At 62.8% G+C, this 11083-nt stretch overlaps 1 protein-coding gene across 1 annotated transcript; it reads right to left on the bottom strand.

Annotated features, from left to right (window-relative positions):
- Positions 1 to 370: 370 nt before the first annotated feature.
- PAX1 (paired box 1) lies at positions 371 to 7998 on the bottom strand (the record flags this gene model as incomplete). The annotated part of the gene is made up of 5 exons (XM_050894346.1): positions 371 to 1079; positions 3776 to 3998; positions 4271 to 4413; positions 5701 to 6336; positions 7989 to 7998. Coding segments are annotated over 5 exons (1104 nt in total), but the record flags the coding sequence as incomplete, so codon positions are not given.
- Between the last annotated feature and the right edge of the window lie 3085 nt (positions 7999 to 11083).

The raw sequence follows: 11083 nt of genomic DNA, 5'->3' as shown, positions 1-11083 counted from the left end.
TGGGAAGACAGCCACCCACCTCCCTTCTTGTGCCCAGAGCTGGCCTGTAGCCCAGGAGTCACCCAGCAGGGCCACGGGCCCCCCGACGCAGGAGAACCCCAAATCTGCACGTGCAATTAGGCACGGGGAGCGGGGCTGCAAGGTGCTCACAGCAACACAGGGCCCCCCCACCCCACCCCACCCCGGGCGGGTGGGTGCACGAAGCCAGACCCGGCACCCAGCGATTCCTCCCAGCCAAGTGCCCCCCCGAGATCGCACCGGGTCTCTGCCGCTCGCAGGCAACCCGCAGATGCTGTCTGAGGCTGGGGGACACCGGGAGAAGCGACGGTGCTCAGCCGGACCCCGAGGGAAGGAGGTCAGCGGCCTGTGCCCATGGTAGTCACTTTTTATTAAGGTTTGTTATTATAAAAATATATCATAAAACGTCGTGGTCCATTTCCACCCCGGGGCAGAGGCACTGGAAGGCTCGGACGGAGAGGGCTCCGTCGCACAGCTTGTCTGGCCGCGGCGTGGGGAAGCCAGACACCGATCCCCAGAGGAAACGTGCTCCCTTGGGCTGGGACGGAGCCAGGGATGCTCCGAGCAATGGCTGGGGACGGAGGCATTCGCTGCCCTGCATCCAACGGTCTTCGGGGACATGGGAAGGAGAAAGAAAAACTGAAAGCAAGGGGCAAGGGGTGGGGTGTGGGGGAAAGACAAAATAAAGAAGGAAGACCGAGTCTCTTCTGTCACCCCTTTCCGATCCGATGGAGGTAAAGCGTCCCTCCGGGCAGCACGAGTGAACGTCCCCGACAGCGTTCCCCTGCGCGGGGATTTGCCGTGGGAGGATGTCACCTCTCACCGCCCGGGCTGTCTCCTCGTCCCTGCCGGAGGCGGCGGCACTTTGGGTACAGTTCGGCAGCACTTTGGGTGGCACTTCGGGCTTTGGTTACAGTTCGCAGGTGCTTATTCCAAGAGTCACTGTCTCTAGACTGCTGCTCCGCGGCTCTAGGAAGAGGAGGCTGGGATAGAGAGTCCATGGATGGTATTTAGAGGGTCTGGAGATTTCCCCACAGGGCTGGCTGGTTTTCTGTCCACGACTGCAAGAAGGGGGGGGGGAAGACAACAAGAAGGCAGTGGATTGATGGACACCAAGCACATCGCTGCAGCCGGGCACGTCCCACGTCCGCATGCACGCGGACCCTCCTCCAACGGCCCCCCAAGAGCGGCTCTGCTCCTCTGGGCCCCCCATCCGCCTGCCCCCAGGAAAGCCACCCCTTCAGAAAGGGGCTGCCAGGCTCTGCGTACCAGACCTCTCCTGGGGAAACGGAGAGGAAAGGGGGGATGCATCCCCCCGGGGGATAGGGACCGTGATGATGACAGACACCCTCTGCCCTTGCCGGGGTTCTGGATCTGCCGCGGGGAGGTGACCCAGACCCATCCCAGCCACACAGAGAACACGTCCCACGCGCTTTCTTAAAAGCCTGTGGCTGGGGTGCCCTGGGAGGGGACCGTGCCACCGGTGCTGGGAAGGGGAAAGGATCTGCACAGCATGCCAGCTGTAGGTAACCTCCTGTGCAGCTTCTCCCCAGCCCCGGCTCATCCCAGGCACAGCCTGGTCCCAGGAGGGATCACGGTGCAGGGCCCAAAGCTGACCCAGGCCCCGTGTATCCCCCCGCTCCGGCACCATCCACGCGTGGGCCTTTGGGGCAGGGACGAGATGCAAAGTGTCCCGGGGCTGCTGTGGGCATTGGGATAAGCTGGGGGATTTTTCTGGGGAAATAACGGCTGTGAAATCAGAAAAGGTCTGAACTGGAGGCTGAAATCGCCTGGCTGAGTTTGTCTTTATTTTCTTTCTCTTTCTTTCTTTCTTTCCTTCTCTTTCTTCCTCTCTCTCTGTCCCTTTCCCCTCCCGCTGCCTCTCTCTCTCTCCCCCCCCCGCCCTCTCCCCGTGCGATGCAGGTACCGGGGGCCGGGAAGCGGTGAGCCCGGCTGGGCGACCACCTTTCCTCCTCCTGCCCCCCTGCTCAGGGATGGGGACGGGGGGGGGGGCCGTTTTGCCGGATAATCCGATATTTGGTTTGTCCCAGGTAAGCAGCAGAACCAGAAAACCGATCCGAATGAAATTAAAAAGAAAAAAAGCGCGCTTTTTTGGGGGGGGGGGGGGACAACGGACACACGCACCCACCCACAAAAAACACACCCACAAAAAAAACGCAAAACCAAAAAAAAACACAAACGTTTAAAGAAAGTCTGTGGGCCTTTTGGCAGAGGTAGCTTGAAGAAAGGCAGAAAAGCCAGGCTCCAAGTCACTTAAAATACCTCGAAAATATACTAAATACGCACAGCTCATCTTTCCTCCTTCGTTCGTTTTCTTTCCCTTCCTTTCTTCTTCTTTCTCTCCTTTTCTTCCTTTCCTTTTCCTTTCTCTTTTCCCTTCTTTCCCCTCTCTCGCTTTCTCACGCTCTGTTTCTCTACTTATTTATTTTTTTCCAAATAATTGGTTTACAATTATCTATTTTCACCCATTGATACTCGCAATAACTCATCCCCGGGACAGCTGATGTTATAACTTGCAGCAGGTTGCCGTAGTTAGAAACGGTAAAGACTTCGTATAAAAAAAAAAAAACAAAAACCAACACAAAACCAAACCAAAACAAAATTTAAAGCCCCAGAAAACCAACACTAAAGAAATGGACTAATAAGCGGGAAATGAATTGCAAATGTGAAAAAGAATAGAAAGTCTAATACCACGAAAAAGGAGAAAGATATCGACGGGGATTTCATACCCAGAACAGATGAGTCGCGATTTTTAAAACGCAAGCGCCTACCGAGGAAATGAAGCTTCCATCAACGAACCGAAATAATTAGCAAGGAGATAAAAGAAACGCCCCAATTAACAGCCAATCAAGCCCATGTGATTCCCACAGGGAGTTTATCTCTAAGCACTCCCCACGGCGGGGGATTTATAATGTTTATAATGTTAAGAACTCCTAGCCGAGCCTTCTGCCTTATCTGCGCGGCTCCGCGGTAAGATGGATGCCGTTAGGACCTCTTTTTATCCTTGTTCATGTTCGGAGGAGCTGGGGAAAAAGGGGCACCCGACGTGGGTGCCCTCTCCCGCCGCAACCCCGCAAATTCCGACCAGAAGGCGATCCCTGTCCGGGGACGCGGGGCGGGGAGGGGGGGATGGATGAAACGCGGAGGATTCGCCCTAAATCCTCCCGCTTCCCGGGCGATTTCCAGCGCACGCGAGGGCAAACGACGAGGGGGAAAAAAAAAGAAAAAAAAAGATTTCCAGTTTATAATCCCGATGTGCTGGGTGAGGCCGGGCGGGAAGGTGCTGGGCGGGGGGAGGCTGGATGGGGACCCATCGAATACTGCGGCGGGGGGGCACCGGGGGGGGGCTCACAGCCCCCGGCGAGGTGGGGGGGGGGGAACGGGACGGAACGACGGACAGAGAGGACCGGGTCTGCCCGAGGTGTGGGCAGCGGTAAGGCAAACCCCGGGGGGAGCGCAGCCGCCAGCCCGGCGAGCGCCTGCCGGCAGCCCGAGAGCCCTCACGGGGGGGAATATTACGGATATTTAAAATATTCAGGCAAATAATTTCAAATATTCAGGCACCTCTGGCTGAAGGTGGGGGGGACCCGCACCGAGTCCCTCAGGCCCCCCCCGTTTCCTCTCCCGCCCAGGCCCCCCGGAGGGGTCCGCAAGCCACGCACCCACGCCACTCCGGGGGTACCGTGTAGTCCCCCCGTGTCCCGTCCCACGTCCCCCCGTCTCCCCCCCGGCTCACCTTCCCTCCCGGGCTGCTTGAACGCCATCGCCGTGGCCAGGTCGCCGCCGTGCACCGCCGCCACGCCGGGCCCGTGGTGGGCCAAGGGGCTACCCTGCGGCTGCCAGGGGTGGCCCGGGGGGATGTAGCCGCCGGCCGGCCCGCCGTAGACGCCGTGCTGGTTGGAGGGGGGGTAGGCGCAAGCCGGGAGGAAGCTGCCCACCGAGGAGAGCCCCGGGGCGGGCTGGGGACAGGCATAAAGAGACATGTAGGGTACGCGGGGAAGCACGGCCCTGCGGGGAGCTGGGGGGGGGCACGGCCGAACTACAGCGGGGGCTCACAACAACCCGCCCGGCTCTGGGTGTCGGGGTTTGCCCCCTCGGGGAGGTGGGGGGCCGGCTGGCCGCGGCGGTGCGGAGCCCCGGTGGAAGGGGAATGGGAGCAACGGGAAATCGCCGCCCCCCCCCCCCGCCTTGTCCGCCTCCTTGCCCCCCTCCTGTCCCGCATCACAGTCACCTGCGGGTATTTGATATCTCCTTCCAGGGCGGCCTTGTCGATGCCGTTGACTGCCTGGGCCGGGGGGAAGGCCGTCCTGTTCACGCTGGGCCAGTCTTCCATTTTGGGGGGGTAGGCAGACCCTTCTGTGCCAGCCAGAGCCCCTGGGGAGTAGAGCGGGGCGGTTCCGTTAGCGTTAGCACTCGCCCCCCCCAACCCGAACCCGGCCGCGGCCCGGCCCGAGGAGGTTTAGTCCCCCGGAGCAGGAATTGGGGTGAAACGGGGGGAAAGCCCGGATTTGCAAGTGCCTCTTCGTATAAACCCGATTGGGGGGGGGGCACAGATCCGCCTCGCCTCCCACCCTCCGCCGGCATCCCGGGGACACAGCCCGCTCCGAAAGGCTCGGTCCTGACGGCCGAAATGAGGTGTAGCCTGGTTCGGTACCCCACCGGCGGGGACAGGCTGTTGTCGTCGTCCCCCCGAAACCCTGTCCCTCGGCCCGGCTCCCCTCGCCTGCTTCTCCCCCCACCCCCCCCCCCCGCTTTCCGTCACTTCCATGCCCCCGATAATTCAGGAGGCCCAATTTCTCTTCTGACGAAGGAGATTTATAAAAGTGACATCGGAATTTTAAAGATAAATGATTGCACGGAGGGAAACGCATGCGGTTGATTTACTCGGGCTTTTGGAAGGATAAAAGGACTCGCACACACACACACACACCCCGCCACGTCCCCGTCCCGTCCCGTGTCCCCCCCCCCCTCCTCCGGAGCCGGCGGGGCAGCCGGGCCTGGGCTCTGCCGGCTTTCCCCTCGCCTCCCACGGCTGCCCGGAGCCCCGGCCACAGCAGCCCCCGCGACGCTCCTCGCTTTCTCCTCCCCGGCTTGGTTTTTAAGAAAAGCAGGGCAATTTCTCGCGGGGGATTCCGGGGAGCGCCGTGTCGGTTTTCCGAGGTGGCTTGCCGCCTTCTTTTTCCCCCCCTTTTTCCTCTCCCCTGGTTTGTTTTCTCCCCCTTTTTACCCCCCTTTCCGTTTGGTTTTTTTGTTTTTTGTTTTTGTTTTTTGTTTTTTTTACCCCCTTTGCAAAGGGAAATTCAGGGCTCCGAATTTGCGGTCGGCAATCTATCATCCCTACGAAAATATTTTCCACATTTTTCATAAAAAGTTCAAGATGTCTGAGCCTCGCCGCATCTGGCCCCGCCGCCCCGTCCTGCCGGAGCGGGGTGCGGCGATAAAAAAAACACCCCCCCCCCCCAAAAAACCCCAACCCCAAAACTACCCGGGTTGGGGACACACAGACACGGGACGGAGGGTGAACGAGCTGCTGGCCGGGAGGGGAAGGGGCGATCCCCGCCCGCACCCCTACACCCACCCCCGCCTCCCCGCTTTGCCCGGGGGCTCCGGTGGGCGGGCGGGGGCGCGGGTTTCGGCGCGGGGCGGGGGCGCGGTACCCACCCGTCTGCTCCACGAAGGTGCGGATGCCCAGGATGTTGGTGACGGAGTGGGCCGAGGGCCAGGAGCGGGGCAGGCTGACGTGGGCCGCCGCCACGGGCGCGCCGGGGTGGCCCCCCATCTTGGCGGCCGGCGAAGCCATGGGGCTGGGGTAAGGGTACTGGTAGATGTGGTTGTAGGGCAGGGCGGGCTGGGGGGGGGGCTGCTTGCCGCCGTCGTAGGGGCCGGGCTGGGAGAGGCTGCCGATTTTGTTCCGCAGGATCCTGCTGATGGAGCTGACCGAGGGCACGTTGTACTTGTCGCAGACGCCGTCGGCCAGCAGCCGGTCGCGGATCTCCCAGGCGAAGATGCCGGGGTCGCCTTGCTTGTAGTCTCGGATGTGCTTGACCACGTTGGGGGTGGTGACCCGCGGCTTGCTGCCGCCGATAGCCCCGGGCAGGATGGAGCCGGTCTCGTTGTAACGGGCCAGGATCTTGCTGACGCAGCCGTGCGAGACGCGGAGCTGGCGGCTGATGTCGCAGGGCCGGATGCCGAGCTGCGCCAGCTCCACGATCCGCAGCCGGATGGCGTTGGGCAGCGGCCGCCCGTTCACGAAGACGCCGCCCAGCTGGTTCACCTCCCCGTACGTGTGCTCTGCAGCGGGCCGGCCGCGCCGGCGGGGCGCGCGTTACCGGCGGGGCGCGCGTTACCGGCGGGGCGCCCGCCGCCGGCGGCACGGCGGCTGCCGGCGGAGGGAGGGAGAGGAGGGAGGGAAGTGATGGGGGGGGACACCCCACCCCCCCCCCCGCCGCCGCTGCCGCCGCCCAAGTCGTGGCCCCCCGCGGGCCGCCCGGCTGGCGAACGTCTAGCCGGTAAGCGGGCGTGGGACGGAGACGGGGCTGCGGTGGGGAGGGCAAAGGAGAAAGGGGGGGGGGGGAGAAGGAGAAGAGGGGGGGGAAGGAAAGGGGGAAAAAAGGAAAAAGGAAAAGGGGGAAAAGGAAAGGAAAAAGGAAAGGGGGGAAAAAGGAAAGGAAAGGAAAGGGGGGGAAAGAAAGGAAAAAGGAAAGGGGGAAAAAAGAAAGGAAAAAGGAAAGGGGGAAAAAAGAAAGGAAAAAGGAAAGGGGGGGAAAAAGAAAGGAAAAAAGGAAAGGGGGGGAAAAAGAAAGGAAAAAGGAAAGGGGGAAAAAGGAAAGGAAAAAGGAAAGGGGGAAAAGGAAAGGAAAAAGGAAAGGGGGGAAAAGGAAAGGATAAAGGAAAGGGGGGAAAGGAAAGGAAAAAGGAAAGGGGGGAAAGGAAAGGAAAAAGGAAAGGGGAAAAAAGGAAAGGAAAAAGGAAAGGGGGAAAAAGGAAAGGAAAAAGGAAAGGAAAATGAGAACGAGAACGAGAGAGAAAGGGAGAAAGAAAGGGAGAAAGAGAGAGAAAGGAAAAGAGGAGGAAGAGAGAAAAAAGGAGAAAAAGAGAGGAAAAGGAGAAATAAAGACGGGGGGGAAGGAGAAAAAAAGACAGGGAAAAGGAGGGGGGGGGGAAAGACTGGGGAAAGGGGAAAAAAGACAGGGAAAAGGAGAAACAACGAGAACGGGAGAAAGAACCGAAAGAAGAGAGCAGAGCGAAGGAGAAGGAAGGGAGCGGGGAGGAAGCGGGGAGCCGAGAGCCTGCCCAGCCGGGCACGTCGTACCGGACCCCCGCCCGCCGCCACGACGGCCCGGAGGGCCGCGCCGCAGCCCGGGCCGCTCGGCCGGGCCGCAGCGACGGGACCGGGACCGGGACCGGCGGGCGGGGGTCCGGCCCGCCACCCCCCCACCCCACCCCACCCCCGTGCCCGGTGTCCCGTCCCGTCCCCCGTCCCCCCCCCTCTCTCCCTCCCCTTCCCCCCTCCCTCCCTCCGCGAAGCGACACCGCGGAGCCCGTCCCGGAGCCCTCCCCGCTGCCGCCCGCTCTTACCCATCGCCCGGCGCCGGGCGAGAGCCGCTCCGCCCGGGGAGGGGCACCGACTGCCCGCCGCACCGCAGCCCCAGCCCCAGCCCCGGCCCCGGCCCCGGCCGCCGCCGGCCCGGCATAGAGAGCCCGGGGAGCGGCGGAGGGCGGGCCGGCTGGGCGGGAGCCGGCGGCGGGGCGGCGGGGGTGTCCTGGCGGCGCCGGGCCGGTTCCCCGCTCGCGGGGAGCCCCCGCCGCTACTTGGGATCAATTTTGACGTGGGAAACACGTCAATCTCGGCCGTCACGGTGGAGGCGCCGCCGCGGGCCGCCCATTGGCTCCCGCGCCGCTCCTAAATGGCCGCGGCCGCCGCTCCCCGCCGCGGAGAAGGGGGACGGGACGGGACGGGATGGGACGGGAGGGGAGGGGGGGCCCCGGCAGCCTCCGCCCGCCCCCGCGGGGCCAGCGCCCCGCCACAGCCGGGGCTGCCCGCACCATCCCCACGGGACACCCCCACCCCCGCCCCCCCCCACCCACACCCCCCGGGCCCGTTTTAGGGATGCGGGAAGGTGGAGCGGAGTCGACCGTGGGGGTCCCCACGCCCCCCCTCCTTGAGGTGGCAAGGTTTCTTCCCCCCCCCCCCCGCCTCCCTCCCCGCACTCGTTCCCACGCAAGACGCGGACACGCGGGCTGGGCGCGCAGCACGGGCACCTGCCCCGCCTCCAGCCCCGACGGCCGCCGCGGGGCCGGGACCCACGGGTGGGGATATCGCCGGGGGCTCTGGGGTGGGGGGAGAGGGGGGGGGGGGGGGGCTTGTGTTTTCGGGGGAGGGGGGGACCCCCCGGCTGCCGGTGCGTCCCGGCAAAGAGGGGCCGCGCTCGGCAGCGGGGGTCTGCTCCGGGGGTCCGCTCCGCCTGGCTTCCCCCGCAAACCTGCTGCCGCCCACCCGGCATCGAAATCCGCCTTTTCCTTACCCGAATAATAACGCCCGAAAGCAGCCTCGTAAAACGTGGATGGGGCGAGTGTTTGGGGAATTCCTGTGGATTTTTCCTTCCCCCCCCCCCCCAGGAAAGATCGATGGGAAGATCGTGAGTGTGTTTCCCTGCAAACGATTGAAAGGGCGGGGGGGGGGGGGGGGAGAGAGAGGGGAAAACCGCCTCGCAGCCAGCAGCGGGCATCGCCTTTGCAGCCGCATCGAAAACCCGTTCCTCCTCGGGTTTTAAATTGGGGGGTGCCGGGGGGCTGGGGGGGGCTGGGGAGTGTGGGAGAGGCGGGCAGCGGCGCCGGGCAGCGGCGGGCAGGAGAGGCAAACGGCGTCTCCTGCCAGGGGCATGGCATCCCTGGGGGGGGGTACCGGGAGAAACCCCCACGCGGGTGCCCACCCGCCCCCCCCCACCCGCCCCGTGACGTGGGATTAAACCCCTCCGCTCCCGCCGGGGTCGGGGCAGACGGTGCCGCCTAAGCGTTGGGAAAATCGGGCGTCGGGAAAAGAGAGCGGATCGATTAAAAAGCAGCTGAGAAGCGCAAAGGGATGGGTCCCCCGGGTTTGCCTTCCTCTCGCCCGCCCCCCCCCCCCGCCTCCCCCCTTCTCCCGGCCCCCCCGGCTACAGCCCCCGGGGAGCGCTGTGGCGATGAGTTTGCCGTCCTCAGCCTCCGGCGGAGCGGAGCGGGAGCGGCTGCCGGCAGCCTGCGGGAAGGAGGCAATCGAAAGGCGGCCGAGGAAACCAGGGGTCTTTCTCCCTGCCCTGGTAATCCCACGGGACGATTTTGTCGGGGCATGTGGGGAGGGGAGGGGAGGGGGGGGGTGTCCCCTCCCACCCGCCGAAGTGCCTTTTTCCCCCGGGGGACCGTGCCCAGCCCGCAGCCGGGCCCGCGGTGAGGGGCGGAGGGAAAGGCAGGAGCCGGGGGGCCGGGGGGGCCGGGGGTGCCGGGCAGGGATCGCTCGGGAAAAGCCGCGGAGCAGCAGCAGCAGCTCCCCACGGCGCCCGCAGTCATTAACGAACACGCGTGGCTGCGCCGCCTGAAGCCCTGCCTGCTCGGCCCCACGCAGCCGCACGGCCCCGCGCACACGCACGAGTGGGCCCGCGGTTTGTGCGCGCTCCTTCTCCTCCCGAGGGGGGCTCTTACCGTGATGCGCGCACACCCACGCACACCCGTGATCACAGCCGGCTCGCAGCCCTCCTCCGTGGGGATGGGGTGCTGGGGAAGGCTTCCCCGAGGTGTTTAAAGGAAAAAAAAATACACCCACCCTGCAGCAGAAGCAAACCCCCCCCCCGGCTAACACCCCCCCCCTCCGCCGGGCACCTGCTGCGGGGGAGCACCGGGGGAGCTGGGCCGGGGGCTGCCCCGGTGGCCTCTGTCTCCGCAGGCTTTGAGCCAGAAAGGGCGAGAGTTTGGGATCGTTAGAGGGGTCGGGAGACGTGTCCGCGGGGCTGCGCGGCTGCGTTGTACCGGCGGGAGAGGGTCCTCCGCGGCCCGGCCGGGTGCAGGCGTGCGTGCGTGGAAATAGCGGGGAAGGAAAGGAAGAAGAAGAAAAGGAGAAGAAAACGAAGAGGGAAAAGGAGAAGAAGGAGGAGGAAAAGAATAATAAAAAGAAAACGAAGAAAGAAAGGAAGAAGGAGGAGGAAAATAAGAATAAAAAGAAAACGAAGAAGAAGGAGAAGGAGAAGGAAAAGAATAATAAAAAGAAAACGAAGAAAGAAAAGAAAAAGGAGGAGGAAAATAAGAATAAAAAGAAAACGAAGAAGAAGTAGAAGAAGAAGGAAAAGAAGAAGTAGGAAATGAAGAGGGAAAAGAAAGAAAAAAGAAAAATAAAAAAAGAGAAAAAGAGAAAAAGAAAGAGGAAAAGGAAAAAAGAAAAATAAAAATAGAAAGAAAAAGGAAAAGAAGAAAGGAAAAGAAGGAAAAGAATAATAAAACGAAAACGAAGAAAGAAAAGAAGAAGGAGGAGGAAAATAAGAATAAAAAGAAAACGAAGAAGTAGAAGAAAAAGGGAAAGGAGAAGTAGAAAACGAAGAGAAAAAAGAAAGGGGAAAAAAAAGAAAAAGAAAAAAGACCAAAAAAAGAGGAAAAGACAAGAAAAAGAAAACGAAGAAAAAGAGACGAAGAAAGGGCAGGGGCTGCGGGGAGCAGGGCGGGGGCGGCGGGGCAGCCTGCGGGCAGGCGCAGGTAGGGGTGCGGGCAGGGGGGGTTCTCCTCTCCCCCTCGCAGAGGCCGCTGAGAGGGAAGGGAAATGGGCCGGGGGCGGGCGGGCCCCAGGTGACCCGGGCGTGCCGAGCCTAGCCGAGCCAAGCCTAGCCAAGCCGAGCCGAGCCGAACCGAGCCGAGCCGGCCCCGCGGGAGGGTCAAGCAGAGCCGGGGACCCGCTCTCCCGCTGGTGATGCCAACCCGGCTCACCAAACGCGCGATAAAGTCATTAATAATACGCCCCGAATACCCTTCGGGGTGCTCAGCGCCCTACGGGGCTGCCCGGCACCCCCCAAACCTGCCGCCC

The sequence above is a fragment of the Gymnogyps californianus genome, chromosome 3 (genome assembly GCF_018139145.2).
Source record: "Gymnogyps californianus isolate 813 chromosome 3, ASM1813914v2, whole genome shotgun sequence".
In the NCBI taxonomy this organism is placed as follows: Eukaryota; Metazoa; Chordata; class Aves; order Accipitriformes; family Cathartidae; genus Gymnogyps; species Gymnogyps californianus.
This window is presented reverse-complemented; position numbering and strand designations above follow the sequence as displayed.